At 34.8% G+C, this 16,759-nt stretch overlaps 2 protein-coding genes across 2 annotated transcripts; one reads left to right on the plus strand and one right to left on the minus strand.

The window, feature by feature from the left end:
* Positions 1-6,026, minus strand: LOC147389239 (protein PAF1 homolog). The gene is made up of 12 exons (XM_086418074.1): positions 4,702-6,026; positions 4,514-4,582; positions 3,103-3,210; positions 2,835-3,015; positions 2,654-2,730; positions 2,399-2,518; positions 1,767-1,872; positions 1,166-1,252; positions 908-976; positions 745-816; positions 514-657; positions 1-406 (listed from the first exon to the last, which is right to left on the minus strand). Exons 1-12 carry the CDS (start codon positions 5,655-5,657, stop codon positions 269-271), a joined length of 2,127 nt encoding a protein of 708 aa, XP_086274200.1. The 5' UTR covers positions 5,658-6,026; the 3' UTR covers positions 1-268.
* Positions 6,027-11,535: 5,509 nt separating this feature from the next.
* LOC147389240 (mraW methylase family protein) lies at positions 11,536-16,737 on the plus strand. The gene is given in 6 exon segments (XM_086419100.1): positions 11,536-12,028; positions 13,622-13,873; positions 14,192-14,260; positions 15,271-15,463; positions 16,199-16,480; positions 16,483-16,737. Coding segments are annotated over 6 exon segments (1,368 nt in total). The 5' UTR covers positions 11,536-11,581; the 3' UTR covers positions 16,608-16,737.
* Positions 16,738-16,759: the final 22 nt, after the last annotated feature.

Here is a 16,759-nt window from a genome sequence, read left to right on the forward strand (position 1 = left end):
TTGAAACAAATGGAAATAGAATAAAACAATAACAATTATCACTGTGGAATAATACACATGATCATGCCTGTAAAAAGTTTTCATTTTATGTCCATATATCCCCCAACAATGATTTGTGAGAGTATAAATGTTTAGTGTTGAGATGCAAGGATACATCACTATCGCACATTTTGTAAATACAGTATCCATGTCAAGCATTCTCCAATTATGCAGCCAGGAACGTGGATTGGAAAACTTTTTAATACAACACTTTCTGCCTAACCAGCAATCAGTCCGACATGTCATCTTCTGCTCCACTATAGTGATCCATGTCTTGTACTCGGGCAACCTTATGTCGTGGAACTGGAGTTTCAAGGCCATCTTCAATGGCAGACCTTCCTCTCTTTGAATTTGAACTGACATAATCCTGAAAACATTACAGGTCCAAGATATCAGAGGATTACATAACACATAAAGCTTAAAATCCAACACAATGAAACAACATTTTAATGATTTAATGACTTGAGGACATACTCCCGATTCCTTCAATTCCACTGCAGCAACCGTTGATCTCCGCCTTACAGTCACTCTTGAAGGTACTGGATATTGTTCAACCTCTTCATTGGACCTTCCCTCTTTTGGCCTCTTTTTCCTTAAGATGAGCTTTGTCGGAAGAGGCTAAATCACAATGGAAAGTATTAGAAGTCAAACCCAAAACGATTTAATGTAAAGCATACCTCCATAGTTTATTTCCAGTTGAAATACCAAATAGCGTGCTTCTTCTTCATCGAATGTAACAAGGTACGTAGTAGGATCATCTGCATCGTCACCCCTTACCTGTGTGGCATAAAAGACCATTTTCAAGTCTGAATTTAATAGGTTACTTTAATAGAAAATAAAAGACTCAGATATTATCGTTGGCACATACATCCCATTGGTACTCCCTGACCCATGTATACAAGATATCTTCATGCTCATCATACACATCCTTCCATAGCTGACAATGAAAGTAAAATGAATCAGTAGACGCAAGCAAATAAGTGCCAAACATAATAGAAGCATGAAACACAACAACAGCTTAGAAACTCCAAGATTAAGCAACATTAGTGCAGTAGATGCAAAATTAAAAATTAAAATAAATAAATAAATAAATCCTACAAGAAACCAAATAAAAGGATATGTCAACCTCATCTGGCGAAGGGACCATGTACGCCAAAAATTTCTCTGGCTTAGCCTGTTCAGAGCCAGCTCCAATGAAACTCTTCATAATTGCCTGTAATGAAGCATGATTGGTCAGTTTAGCGTTTGATACACAATTAAGCTACTCGCAGCACTTCGGCAATCTTAATAGGCAGAAGGCGACTTCTTGAAATCAAAATTAATGCCGGTAAATTCGAGATCAATATGGTATAACATCAGGCATCATCACTTAAGAGGGATCTCCATGCAACCATCCTCGAGAGCACCAATCACGTGGCCTCTTAGGGCTACCCAACTATTACTCTCACCACAAAGTATGAACTAAATTAATCAGCATTATTTACGCAAAATGTGATGTTGGGGAGGACAACCTAGGCTTTGTCTGAACACCCATTAAAGAGAAAGGAGGTTTAGATCCAGGTAGTATCTTAAGTTCACAAATGGATAACCAAAATAAAGCAAAGATAGATTTTTTCAGTAATGTACAACCGCATCACAGAGTCACAGAGAGTAGATAGTGAACTTGAAGTCACAGACCTAGTAAAGAAACAAATATTGAGCCTCCCGAGCAACCTTAAACAACTCACATGTGATTCATGGTCATCACGGACAGATCTGTCTAACTTGCTGTAGATTTCCGAATCAGCTGTAGGATCACCATCGAAGGCTGCTAAAACAAACTGATCATCATACCTGGTGCAGCAGCATTGTGGTCCAATTAGCTCTCAATTACCAAAAAAGAGAATTTATAGTAGTGTCAAAACGACAAAAATTGACTAACTTATAAAGTAGCACAATCACACAAGATACAACATTAATGTCATTTCAGGCACACAAGTTGATGCAAAGATCAGAAAAACCAACCATTTATTACCCTTTCCATTACAGTTAAAAAAGAGAGCATATACATTTTTTTTCGTTAGTTAAAAAAGGTTTTACATATGTTACCTACTAATCACTAGTTATATGATAGGACCCTTCATCTATGACATTAAATAAAACATTACAACCTTTACTCTGACATGCAAATAAAAGGTTTTCCTTTGCATGAACTAAATTGTATTGCCAAATTCATGAACCACCTTTTCAGGATCAATGAAACTAGACTTTGCATCCATGTCAGGTTTTGACACTTGCGGCTTGACTACTTGTACAACTTAAGAAACTAAGAACAAATGCATATACATAAACATCCAAAAAAAATATGTAAAGCCCGTACCGATCAAAATCAGGTAGCAGCGGCAGAATCTCAACAGGTTGTAATTTATCACTAGTTGCATGAACTGGGCGCGACTTGCATGCCTCAAATGATGCTTCAATTTCTTGGATTTGGTTTTCCCTAGTAAACATAATTAATGTTTTAGCATACACAAGAGAAATGCCCATAGAGCATGTTTGCATAGTTTTCTTTGCTTGTATGGATCAAATGAAACAAACCCTTTTTTTTTCTGTTTGCTAAATAAATGAAACAAACCTATTATTGAGATTTTCCAAAAGATTGCGGCCTCCCCTTGTTTCTCGCAGTTCTTTAGCTTGCTTTTCAGTAAGGGACTGCAAAATGCCAACACATTTTGATTAATGACATACATGCCCAATACATCTTCCCCTCAAGAAAAAAAAATGGCATTCTCTTAGATGAACCAGGTGTCTCATACCATTTTCGCTGCATCTGTGCTAAGAGGAGAAATATATTGTGTCTTAACCAACCATGAAACACCTTTATCCGTAGGCCGCTCTTTTCTTCTTATGCCATCTTGTTTGATAGGGGTAGCTAACTCAGCATCAAGCAACAACTTTTCATCTTCTGCAGTATGGGGTGGTCCAGTAGTATTAGAACTGAAAGCAAAAGAAATTATAGTTAGAGTGATGATGGGAATGGGAAAAGATGAGTATATAACATAAAATTTGTTGTACATATCATACTTGTATACACTGATGTCAAGTAGGTCAAGTGGTACCCCAATATCTGGCTCGACAAACAGTTTAGGCTTATGCATTTTCTCCAAGGATGTGATAGTGTACTTGGTGTATCTGCAACATGGATCAGAAAAATTATCATAAAATTGCATACAGGGATAAATGCACTTTAACCCAACAAATCAAAAAACAATGAGGAATACAAGTTGGATGACACGACAACCTTAAGAGAAAATAGGCCTTATCTCAAGACTCACTAAGGAACAAGATTATACAAAACAACCAAAAATAAGAAGCTTTGTGACCCACCAATCACAATAAATCTACTGGTCGAAAAAGTAGAAGATCAGCTCTATGAACTAAATCAAGAGATTGCACGTCCTATACATTAAGTAAGAGAGACCACCTTCAGTAAAGCAAGATTGAATACTTCTCTTACACCTGTGAAGGCCACTAGTGCCACTCCCATCTCATCATTGGAAGTCTATCAAAAAACTTGCTGAACCATTCTCTTCGCTCCTTTTTTTCCTTATTGTTTTTAAAGTAAAGAGAGTATCATATAAAAATGGCTGAACCTTTCTTCTTTTCCTTGATAAGTAAACAGATTTTATTTGTGAGCAGCAAAAGAAAAGAAAAAAAGATTTGGAAAGATAGTGGTCCAGGGTAAAAAAAAAAATATTCCTGTTTTCACTTTCTCCTAGAAAAAAAAAATCAATCTCACAAGACGCAGATAAAAGCCCACAGCTGAATATGGATTCAGGTACTCTCATCAAATAAAACTTGGCTAGCATAAACCGTTTCCTGATAAATTAGTGGAGACAAATCCCTAATCATTCAATAATTTTATTTCTCTTACTGAGACCTCCAAGTTTTTCAAGAATTGTAGTCTTGATAGAACATTGGCAAGAGGAATATGAGGTTCAGAAGTGTGAGTGGGAGCAAAATGTTGAAAATAAGAAGCAACTTCTCTATTTTTTCACACTATTACTCGTTTCAACAGAACTGGAGAACATGCAAGGATCCACATCGAACTCCTATATGTGTATCCAAGCACCAATTGGATTGGTATATAATAATTTTTACCTATAAAAAAACAAAGCCTTATCCCAAAGATTTGGGGTCAGCATATAATAAACTTAAACTAAATAGATTAATTCAATCAATCATAAATATGATGTGACATAACATCCATTTATCAGTATATTGATATCATTATTCAGCCTTCCAACCAAAGGGAAAATAAGCGTCACATGCTCATGTAATACCACAATAACATGCCAAGTCTTTATGCATTGTCATCTGCACATTTTAATATTCTGGTTTTTCATTTTTTTTTTTAAAGGAAAAAAAACTTGAAAGATGAATTTACAAAAGTAACTAGAAGTTATCCAAGGTTCTAAGGATACAATGAACATACTGCTCTTTGTAAGTGTTCAAAGACAATAACTTTGGCTGTGCTGTTGGATCTGGAAGTTCATTCCTAAACCTTCAAAGAGCAACCGATAGATGGAATAGTGTCAGTATTGAAAATAAAGGATGGTGAAACTTACCAACCTAAAAGATGTATAGAAAATCACTTTTTTTTACTAAATAAATAATACTCACTTTAACTTGCACAAAAATGTTGTGGGCTTCTTCAACCTGTTCTCGATCCTCTCTCCACTCAAAAATGGTGTAGCTTTTTTCTCCCCAACTCGTGACCCCACTATCGACCCATGCCCCTTCATCCCAGACGACATAATATGCGTCTTATGCAACACTGTGTTCTGAGATTCCTTCAACAAATGCCTTTGCTTATCTTCTTGCCTCTGCTTTTCATACTCCCTCTTCTTACGCAACCTTCTCTCTTCCTCTGTCTCAACCCTCCTTGCAATTGCATTGGGTACCCGAGGAGCATTCGCTGATGGCATCGGAACAGCAGACCCCTTTTGTTTAGGAGGAAGCCCATGTTTCGAATGCCCTGATTCACGCCAACCGCTCCCATTGGCATCCCTAGGACCCTCTCTATTGTGCGACCGATGATTATCATGGAACCTACTTTCTTTAGCCTGATTTGGTGGAGGAGCTGATGAAGAAGAAGGTGGTGGTGGAGGAAACGAAGGAGAATCCAAGGGCGGCGGCGGAGGAGGAATAGAAGAATTGGGGGGAGGTGAAGAAGGAGGAGGTGGAGGTGGAACAGAAGGTGGTGGTGGCGGCGGTGGTGGTAACGAATGAGGGTCGAATTGGGAATACTGGGAAGACGGGTAGTACATAGAAGGTGGTGGTGGTTGCGAATTTATCGAAGATGGGGGCATGGGGGCTGGTGGTGGGGGTGGGGGTGGATATGGGTACTGTTGTTGTTGGGTTGTTCTCGAAGGACCATGATGGTGAGAAGATGAGCCAAACCCAGTATGGTGGATACTTGAATTGGGTTGAATTTGATTAAAATTTGGGGCAAACCCCTTATTATGATTCTGACGTGTAGGTTGTTGTAGTGGTGGTTGTGGTGGTGGAACGTGAGGGGTCTGATTCAGTGGTGGACGAAACGAAGATTGTGGAGGGAACGATTTGAACGATTCCATGCTCTCTCTTTCTCTTTCTATAATCTATAAAGTGGTTTTACATTCAACTTTTTTTTAATTAAGCAACTAATTAATTGTAGAATTTGAATCTATAAAACCCCAGAAAGAAGAAAAATACAATCTTTTCACTTATTGTTCTTTGAAAACCCTAAGAGCAAGAAATTTGTTATTGTTATTGGGATCAAACGAAGACCAAGAAATCAATATCAGAGAGACAGACAGACAGACAGACAGAAGTAGAGATCAATTCTAACCTCTGGTGCTAGAAATTTTTGCTGGAATTTGATCTAAAAAGCTGCGAATGAAGAAGGGGAGGATCGAAGTAAGCTTACCCTCACCATCAAAAGCGAGATTATAATTGTCATCGTGTAATTTGAACTTGGAAGTAAATGTAGAAAGACCCGGTTATACGCACCCCAATTATTAATTAGGGCACCACAGTATTAATTAGGGCACCCCCATTTACTTGAGGCACCCCCACAAATTGTTTTGACAATCAGGGCACCCCAGTGATCAAAACACCCATTTTTTATTTTATTTTTTTTAATCAAATTGTTCATGTCGTCGTAGATCAGGCAATGTTGACATCTCCACATAGGCCAAAAAGTCTTTTGGAGGGTCAACATATTCATATCGACATAGGTGGGGTGCTCTAATCATGATAAAACTTAAGTTTTCAATAGTTCATGGGCGCTCCTAACGCAGCCTTGCAGAAAACTTTCCTTAAATCACTAATCAAGTCAGATTATTTCAAATTTGGCCGTTATTTCAAATACATAAATGGTCCCACTATGGATGAGACCACCTAATTATACTAATTAATGTGCAAATCATGAGTAGGATCTTAGGGTTTTGATCATTAATATCATTTGTTGATGACACTAGTGGGAGAACATAAAAATTTACCTAGTCCAAAGAATTATAGATGTCGGATATATATCGTAACTTGGGAGTTCAAAATGTTTGGATGATTTTAATAAGTCGTTCAGTAAGATCTATAATCTCAAAATGACGATGTATGTTATAACAAGATAAACAATACATAAACTAACTATTAAATTATAGGGAATTCAACCCGAAATTTCCAACTTGTAAAAAATAAAAAATAGAAAAAAAATACACGTCGAAAAAAGAAAGCAATCACACGCACAAGACAGTATTTACATGGTTCGACAATTTGTCTACGTCCACGGAGTTACAGGGATTTCACTATTATCGAGAAGAATTACAAAGTGCGGCTCAAGTTTCAAAAATGACAATCAAGACCTTAAAAAATCCTAATCACCAAAAACGACTTCTATATACTGTGTACAGGATTCACAATGGATTACAAAACGGGCCAAAAAAAATTTCCCCTGGGGCGTTGCCCCCTAGGAAGCTTGTCCATGAGTGCTCCGGTTTGGGCCTGTCGGCCCAAGCCTCCACTCCATCCCATTAAAATACCACGCAATATTATTCGGGTCAGATCAGATCTTCAACCGGATCAAACATAACTAGACTCCACAAAGCCTAACGTTAAATAAGTAACAATATCACATCTAAGTGTTGGCACGTAACTGTTATATACAAATAAGAGAACAAACAACGGATATATCTCAAAATTTGAGAGTTTGAAAGTTTGGATGATTTCAATATACATCCCGAGAAAAGAAACATGTGAACAAAGCTATTAAATAAGTAGCACTACCACATCCATCGATATGCACAACACGTGATTGTCATATACAAATAATTTTACAGGAAATCTCAAAAGAATCGCGGTTAAAATTCTTCTATATAGATGCTGACAAGAAACCAATGTTTCTAAACCAATGTGTGGTTTTCAAGCTTAATATTTCATCTTCGCAAGATCAGTTTTTTATTTTAATTGCAAGACATTTAAATCGTTAAATAATAAGTATTTTTAAATTAAAAAGGTAATAACCCAATTGACTCGACCAAGTTTTATTTACTCGGATGATATTTTTAAAATATTCAAATAAGTTATTTCGAATCTTGGACAAATCAATGTGAATGGTGATTCACATTGAATATCCAACCCATTCATGAATGGTATCTCAGACGATATTTAAAACCATGATAACTAATCACACAACCCCTTCGATCGTAGTTTTCTCTTATATACCATTGAAAATGTTCTAAATACCCTCATTGGATATAACTTGTTCACTGCCAACTTCAACTTTAAGATCATATCTACTTCTTTGCAAGCCTTAAGAATTGAAAAGTAAAAAAGCGATGGAATTTTGAATGAAAAATTAAAGGTTATATACAAGGCTGATAAGAACAGAGTGAAGATGAGGTTGAATAGACTAAAAATAATTTTACTGTAGAGATTGAAGAACTTGAAGATGACAAATTGTTGGGAGAAAAATTAAGGTTTTGGTTAAGGACTCAAGACGAAGGCATTTAGATCATTTTCGTTAGTGTGTATTAGAACGTGGCATGTGCAAATGCACATGTATTGGAGGGTTTATTTGTAATTTAAAATTTTGTTTTAAGGATTTTTTAAGATTACATAGTAAAAAAATATACTTACGTAATATTGAAAGGGTTGTAATTTTCTCATTTTTACCGAAATAACTTTTATTATATTAAATTTAAATATAAAAGTGGGCACATTTATGACCACTTAAATTTTGATATCAAATCACTTCTACTCCGCCTTCTCTCATTATAATAGTAAAGATGAACAAAAGTTAGCAAAACTACAAATAAAATAAAATAAAAAACTTTGGAGAGTACTTACTATGAGTCAAACATTGAAGAGCTTATTTGTTATTTAAACTATTAATCAAATGTGGTTTTGAAGATTATAATTTACAAAACTAACCAGCACGATTTTACTTTTTAGAGATGTGGGATTGCAAATTTTTGTTGGTTTTTGACATATTAAGTTTAAGGAAAAATTATTAAGTTTGGACAATAGCTTGATAGTCCATTTAGTAAACATTTTTTTTAATGGTCCCTCAACCCCACTCACCTTATAATGTTTTCGAAATATCCAAACTACTATTTTCTCATCTTCTTTAAATTTTCCAATAGGGATTGAAATCAATTCTAGCGATAGATGTTTTGTTATGAATGATGAATGGAGAATGACATACTTCAAATTTTGAACATCAAGATATATTTTTTGATTCAGTTCAATTATTTGTAAGAACATAGGAAGAATGAAGTTAAGATTCTTTTTTTTTTTTTTTTTTTGAAGATTTCATCGTAATTTTTTATACAATTATCCATTTCACAACTATAATATATGGACTTTAGGTATTTTGAGAGATCTATCCGTTTTTTATAACAAGGTGTCTGAATGAGACCCTCCCTCTAAGCACGTGCAACGCCCACACATCACACACACCAAGTAAGTGAGGGAATGTCCTTGCAAGTGGCTCCAAGAAAATATTGCTCATATGAGGTATCAAGCACATAACCTACAGACTCTCACCACTTACTGGATTTGAAATTGTCTTTGAGCCACCCCCTTGGGGTTATCTATATAGTATCATAATAAAAAAAATGAAGAAAAAAAATCACATTTATAGTGTTGAGTTCACCACTTCTTTATTGTCTTAAAAATTGTTGAATTCAACAATAAAAAATGTTAAACTCGATAATAAAAAGTGGTGAGATTGACACTATATAAAAATTTTGAAATCTCAACTTTGTTCTTTTTTCTTTTTCTTTTTTTTTTTTTTGTAATAGAACATCAAAATAAATCAAAAAATACATCAAAATGTATAAAATTAAATATATATCATTTTCATTTATCATTTATGATAACAATAAAAATTCTTTGAAAATGATTGCAATTGCAGTTGGAAATCTTAAGTATGTTAAGAAAATGAGAAAAAAGAGTAATTTGGGTGGTGCAAGACAAACATTGATTGGTAGGTGAGTCATCAAAAATAAAAAATTACTAAAAGTGATTTAAAATCGACAGTCCTACATTGTAAGAAATAGTAGGATTGTTCAGCATTTTAACTTTTTTTTTTTTTTTTAATTGCATGTTCAAAATGGTCCTCTACATAAATTGTTGGACTTTATTGCATTCTAATTTCCCTAAATTGGTGGAAATGTAACAAATTTAAAAAAAGTTGGATTAAAGGTGGGTATCCAATTATCTGATTAGCCAAAGTACTTGAAAGTGATTAATCGGTTTTGGATCTACCATTATGGCTCATATCATATTTTTGGTCTAGTTTCGGGTAACTGTCTTAAGGACTTGGTAAGAATCGGTCTTGTTCAGGTACCTGACAAGTAATCTTATTTCCTTACTACTATAATGAGAGAAGGCGGAGAAGAAGAGGTTCGACACCAAATTTTAAATGGTCATAATTACCCCTATTTTTACATTTAAACTTAGTATAATTATGGTCATTTTGGTCAAAACTCAAAAAAATCACAACCCACATGTTGATTAGTTTTTAAAATTATAAAAATATCCTATTTACTTTATAATCTTTACACGCTCTTTAATCAATAATTGACATTAGGGGTGCAACTTGGTCTAGAATTGAACCAAATCAAGAACTTTGGATTGGTTTGATTCAATTTATAATGAATTTCGGTTCAGTTCTAGGTTAACAAAATAGAGAACCCGATCAATCTGGTTTGATTCTCGATTCATACCTTGTAAGAACCGAACCAAATAAAGAATCGAATTATTATATTAATAAAATTATAAATAAATATTATTAATCTATTTAATAAATTATACCCATTTTTATAGATAAATTGATTTCTTTTATATGAATAGATTAATGACATTTTTTTTTTATGGATGGGATTAATGACTTTCTTTAATTGATGAAAAAACGATTGACTTTTTTCTTTATTTTTTGGAATGGATACGTTGATTAAGGACTCATTATATGAGATTTCATATTCATATTTATTTATTTTTATTAAAAATATGTTGATTCAATTAGATTTTGAAGATATTGACAATCTATAGAACTGAACCGAACCAAACCAACCTTAGTTCAGTTTGGATTGATTTGGTTCTATGATAATTTGGTTTTGTTTTAGTTCTCATTAAATGGAATTGACTTAGGCCGGTTTGATTCCAATTTGATCTCAAACCCAACCAAGTTGCACCCCCTAATTTAAATTACAAATATACCCTTCTTGTACATGTTGGTTTGCACATGCTACCTTCTTATTATTTTTAATAAAACTAGTGGTCTAATGAAATACTAACATAGATATATATATTGAAGTCAATGTTTTTGAAATTAAATTAAATTAAATTAAATTATAAAGTGAATATGAAGCATTTAGTTTTTATCTTTTCTCTATGTGAATGTCCCATTCATTCACACATTATACAATTTCAACGTCAAATAAATGATCTATATCATAATTTTTTACTTTTTTTTTTCTCAAAAATTCATTTTTTTAATAATTCATTGTTGATCTTAACCTTCAATTGAGGAATTACAAGTTAAATTATTACATTTATAAATAAGTATCTATTTAATGGAGTACTTATTTTTTTCATTTAAAAAAAAAATGTTATCTATGTTAATATGACCCGTCACATGGCATACTCAATCGACTCCATGACATGACAATTTTGGGAATAGTAGATATGTATGCCTCGGGATACATGATTGCACTCATCAATCTCAAGGCATGCATATTTATAGTTCCTGAACTTGTCTTTGTCAAGGAGTCGATTGAGTATGCCACCTAGCAAGTTATATTATCGGGACTCTTTAAATTAAGATTTTTGTATTTTTTTTTTTTAAATTATTATTTTTAGAGATAAATGAATAAAAGACAATATGACTCGGACGAGTCAACTCAATGTATTGGAGAACGAGACAGAAGAAAATACCGAGTTTTAAAACGAATGCTTCTGCTGCCCTGCTCTTAATCCTCTAACCTCTCCTCTTCCCCAGTTGAGTTCCTCTCTGGCAATGGCCTCTGCAACAAGGCCATTGTTCTTCTTCTTCCTCTACTCCCACCGATCCTCAGCAGCAGCAGCACCACCACCATTATATCTCAATTCGAATCGAATCCATCGAACCCTTGTTTCCCTCTCTACCACAACTACTACTAACAGAAGCACCAGCAACAACAATGGCAGAAAGAAGAACAACAACAAGACGAAGAAGACCAAAAATCAAAATAAGGCAACAAGTGCTGTTGCAGTATCTGCTTCTGCAGAATCACTGGCGTTGGTGAAGAGGAGAACCCGTTCTCAAAGGGAATTCGACCATCAACATGTCCAACGCTATGGAGACATTGGTGGACACATGCCCGTGATGCTTGGTGAGGTTTTGGAGGTCTTTGCAACTTGCCCATGGCGTCCACTTCACTCCTTTGTCGATTGTACTCTTGGTGCGGCTGGTCACTCTTCTGCTGTTAGTCACTCACTCTCAACCATTTTAAATTTGTCAAAGAATCTTTTTTTTTTTTTTTTACAAAAATAAAAAATTTGTGACTTTTTATTTATTCAATACATTAAAATGTGGCAAAATGTTTGGGACCATTCTCATGTTATTAGATTTTGTTTTGAGAAGAAATATGGTTTTGGTTTGATGAAGACTATGAAAGAGTTTGGGGGTTTTGTTAGATATAATTTCATGTTTGGGGGTCTTGATTGGTTTTTAATTTTATAAGGTTATGGAAGGAGCACTCAACCATGGTTTTAGATGGAAATTCCTAGAGAATTTTTTTTTTTTTTTTTTTTTTAAATCATATTTCTCTCTTCCCACCTCGTTTTCTTTCGAGAATATGTGGTTGAACCATCCCAATTTTGCATATTTATTTAGTAAATGGTGGAGTTTATTCTTATTCAATAGGAGATGTGGGTTTCGTTTCATATGCAAACTCGAAGGCTCTTATGGAGAAACTTAAGACTTGGGACAACAAGGCGAGTAGAAATATTTTGATGATAAAATGAAAATAATAAATTTGAAGGTAAAGTTCCAAAGATATGTGAGTCTCTGGGAGATTAGATGGAGACAAATCATAGGTGAGGTGATTGGAAGAAGCGGGTTACAATGCAAAAAATTTCTATCTTACAACCAATAGTTATATAATGACCAGTCTCATTTCCTGGTTGACAATTAATGGAAATGTGCTATATGGCGAAGATTGTATCAAAGGAGGTGAGGTGAAATTTTACAAATCGTACTTTGAAGTTTGAACATCACAAGGTGAGACCTTTTTTTGGAAAAATCTCCTTTTGAAAAAGAAAATTCTTCCTATTGGTCGGCTCCTCTTGGATAGCCCTTGTGAGATCCTCTCTCAAGACGTCCCTCTTTTTTAGTTTTAATTATTGTTAACTGTTTGCAATAAAACCTATGGGAAGGTAAAAATAAAATAAAAAAACTATACAAGAATTGGAAATTAGGTAGTTGGCATCTTCTTACAATGAACACAACTATAAGTTAGTTTATTGTTTGAAAGTTTCAAAATTGTAGAATTTTTTTTAAGGAAATATTATATAGGAAAAGTATTCCTAGGAAAAAAGTTTATGGGCTTTCATGCACAACCATAAATTTATTTATTTTAAGATAATAGGAATTTCTGATTTATTTTGCATCATTTCTCCCTCCCTTCTTCGTTTTGTACTCTTATTCAGTGAAACTAAGGTATGATGCACACAACAACTGGGGATGCATCCAAGGATGTTCCTTCAGTAACATCTACGTAGCATGACATCCTAGAAGTGCATTTTAATTCATATTCATATTTCATAGGATTGGTGATGAACTTTGGACTCATTACTAATAACAGATCAACTAATCCACACTTGCAGAATTCTCTTGCCTGCCTTTGTGTATATGTTTGAAATTTCAGTGCAGTTTTAATTTATTTTTTATTTATTTCTTTGCAAGTTTTGGTCTTCACATTTATCTTTTGATTTCTAGTCGAATTTGTTGTTGTTTCAATCTTTTAGGCATTAAAGCTCATTTGTTTCCATTTTTTTTATTGCAAAAATTTAACAGATGATTCAGGCCCATCCAGAATTGAAGCTATATGTTGGTTTGGATGTTGATTCCATAGCACATGAAAAAGCTCAAACTCAGATAAATTCTGTCTTAAACAAGGATTCAGATGGCACACTTTCAAAGTTGAAAGTGTACACCCTTTTGAAGAATTTTAAGGAAATAAAATCTGCTCTCACCGAGATTGATGAGCAACTCCTGATCCATGGGGTTGATGGAATCTTAATGGATTTGGGAATGTCATCTATGCAGGTTTGCCTTCTTAAATGCCCTATTGACCTTTGTTGCTTTATCACATATATGGTGTTGCTTCATAGTCTCCTCCATTTTCTTATTTTTTGGTAGGAAAATCTGACAGACCATTCATTCGTAGGATCATTCCAATGTTGATTCCCTAATTTGAGTTTTGATTTGGAATGTAGTTGTCCTAAAAGTTTTGTTGTTTAGAATGTTACAGTTATTTCCAATGCTAGAAGGAAAAAAAGAAGAATTGTTTGAGTTCTTCATTTGGGCTGTCTAGATTTTACTTTCATGTCAAATATTTTATTCCTCAAAGTGCCTTTTGTGCAGGTGAACAATGTCGAAAGAGGGTTCAGTGTACTCAATGATGGACCTCTTGATATGCGGATGAATCCTCAGGTTAGTACTTTTATATTTATTTATTTTTAATTTCCTCATACTTGATTTCTTTGGGCATTGAACTATTAAGCCTAAGATTCAAAAGACTACCCTCAGAATAGGCCCCCATTTGATATACTAGAGCAAACTTCTGATGAAATTGTCATTATTGCCAACTTGATGTGGTACAGTAGTTCTCATTGATGTAGATATTGCCTGCTTGATTTATGGATATTAACTCTTTGAACATAACTTCCCAAGCATGACTTGGGTATTTCGTATGCTGATCAATAGTAAAGGCATTTTACAGATTATTGTGCTATATTTGATACATCCACCACTTCCATGGGCCTGAAGTGCAAATCTAAGTCCCAAAAGAAGGCTTAATATGGGTTCTGTGGTCCGCTTATTCAGCCCAATTGGGGGCCCATTTGATCTAATTTTCCAGCTGCCCCAAAAGGAGTGTTCTCTCAAAGTTCTTGGGCCTGAAGTGCAATTTCATGAAACACTCATGATGAAAACTGGGATCATTGATTATGGGAGCTGCTATTGGCACCCCAACTTTTACTTATTACACCCCAATTAAAATAAAGAAAATAGGTGAATGGTTGAGAATAATAAAAGTTAGGGTGCCAATAGATGCTCTCTCGTATTTTTTTTCCTGCTAGATTTCTTTTTTGGATTTAGGATTTTATGAGTCTAATCATAATTGTAAACTACTGAAATTTGTTTGAACGAGTGTTATAATGTTTTGTAATGTTGAGATTATAATTTGAGCCAAACCTAAGTAATTTTGATGAGTGTATTTTAATCTCTAATTGGAGTGTGATAAATAATTTAAGAAATTGGGGTATAATAAGTAAAAGTTGGGTAGCACCGTCAATATTATGTGGATATGTTATGTTTTCATGTGTCACTTGTCAGGTGAATGGAACTTAGCCTGATCAGTTTATGTAACACAAACCTTTTCTGCATGTTAACCTACACGGAATCCTCCCTTTATTTGACTGATTGAAACAGGTTTATGGCAGGCAAGTTTGAAAGCAGAAGACATCTTGAATTCTTGGCCTCCAGATGAAGTGGGGCGAATTCTACGAGAGTATGGGGAGGAAAGCAACTGGCGTTCTCTTCAAACCAAGATTGTTAAAGCCCGTGTAGGTGGAGGATTGCATTCCACCCGTGAACTAGTAACTCTTGTGAAGAGAATGTCCCCTAAGTCTGGAGGTGAGTTCCTTTCCCATTCTTTCTTTGTAGTTTGGCTTTGGATTTGTACCATTTTCCAGGAATCTTTATGCAAACACATCATTCTTGCGAAGGTGCCAGCCAGCTACGTTGGTTGAAGTCCATGATTGTTGATACCTATGTTACCCAATTCATTGGTACTTGGTACTAATCTGATCCACGAACTGGTACAAACCGAACCAGTTCGTGGTACGGTTCGTACTGGATTCATAAAATCAAGCGATCCACGAATCCACAGAATTTTGATTGGGTTCAGCGAATCGAACCAATTTTATTATTTATTTTTTTCCATTTTTTATATTTAAAATTTAAACTATTATATTAATTTGTTTCTTAACTTAACACTTTTTTTTAAAACTTTATAACTTGTATACTTTAATTATATTATATGCACAAGTGAGCCAAGCTAGCAAACCAATCTATAGGGAACCAAAGCAAACCAAGAAATGAATTATCTCTAGCTACCCCCCACGAACCGGGTTCATTCTAGAGTGGTGAACCAACGAACTAGGTAACATAGGTTGATACCACATCTTGGGTTCAAAACTCACCTTCACTTCCCACTGACCAACCACAAACTTATTTGCTTAGAAAAAAATAATTAATTAATTCTTGCTCTCTATTTCTCATATAGTACGCCTTACCCTACCATTTAATAATTTAATTAGTTGTCAATTGAATGATGAGGACGTAATGTATGTCATGAATGAATTATAGGAAGGCAGGGTTGGATCAAGACAGCCACACGGGTGTTTCAAGCATTGAGGATAGCAGTTAATGACGAATTGAAGACACTGGAAGATGCCCTCTATGCTTGTTTTGACTGCCTATCTTATGGTGGTAGGCTTGCCGTCATCTCTTTCCATAGCTTGGAGGACAGGATTGTAAAACAGACGTTTCTTGACATCATTAACACGGGGAAGGGAGACGGGAGTGAAGTCGAATCTAGAGTTTTAATGCAAGATAGTGATGCAAACGAGGAAGAAGCATGGATTAAACAAAAATAAATGGAAGGAACGGGACTATCCTCACAAAGAGACCAATAACACCAACTGAGGAGGAAGAGAGGTTGAATCGTAGGTGTAGGAGTGCTAAGCTTAGGGTGGTTCAGAAGGTTCGAAGTTAAATATTTCATACCGAACGTGTTTCATTTTGTACTATATCTCCCTTGTACCAAGCTCGAAATGCTAGAATATATCTGAAGGTTATGTCACCGAGAATATTGTCTTATTTATTCATCTTTTTCTCTGAAGAAATCCAGCTTTCATTTACCCAGTT

The sequence above is a fragment of the Akebia trifoliata genome, chromosome 12 (genome assembly GCF_017979445.1).
Source record: "Akebia trifoliata isolate Shusen 1 chromosome 12, ASM1797944v1, whole genome shotgun sequence".
In the NCBI taxonomy this organism is placed as follows: Eukaryota; Viridiplantae; Streptophyta; class Magnoliopsida; order Ranunculales; family Lardizabalaceae; genus Akebia; species Akebia trifoliata.

Bases quoted from the DNA above. Each gene is read 5' to 3' on its own strand.
- LOC147389239 (XM_086418074.1), bottom strand. From the start codon at position 5,657: ATGGAATCGTTCAAATCGTTCCCTCCACAATCTTCGTTTCGTCCACCA. The intron at 4,583-4,701 runs GTGAGTATTATT...TGCTCTTTGAAG, and splicing joins ACATTTTTGTGCAAGTTAAA to GTTTAGGAATGAACTTCCAG. The intron at 2,519-2,653 runs GTTTGTTTCATT...TATGTTTACTAG, and splicing joins TTGGAAAATCTCAATAATAG to GGAAAACCAAATCCAAGAAA.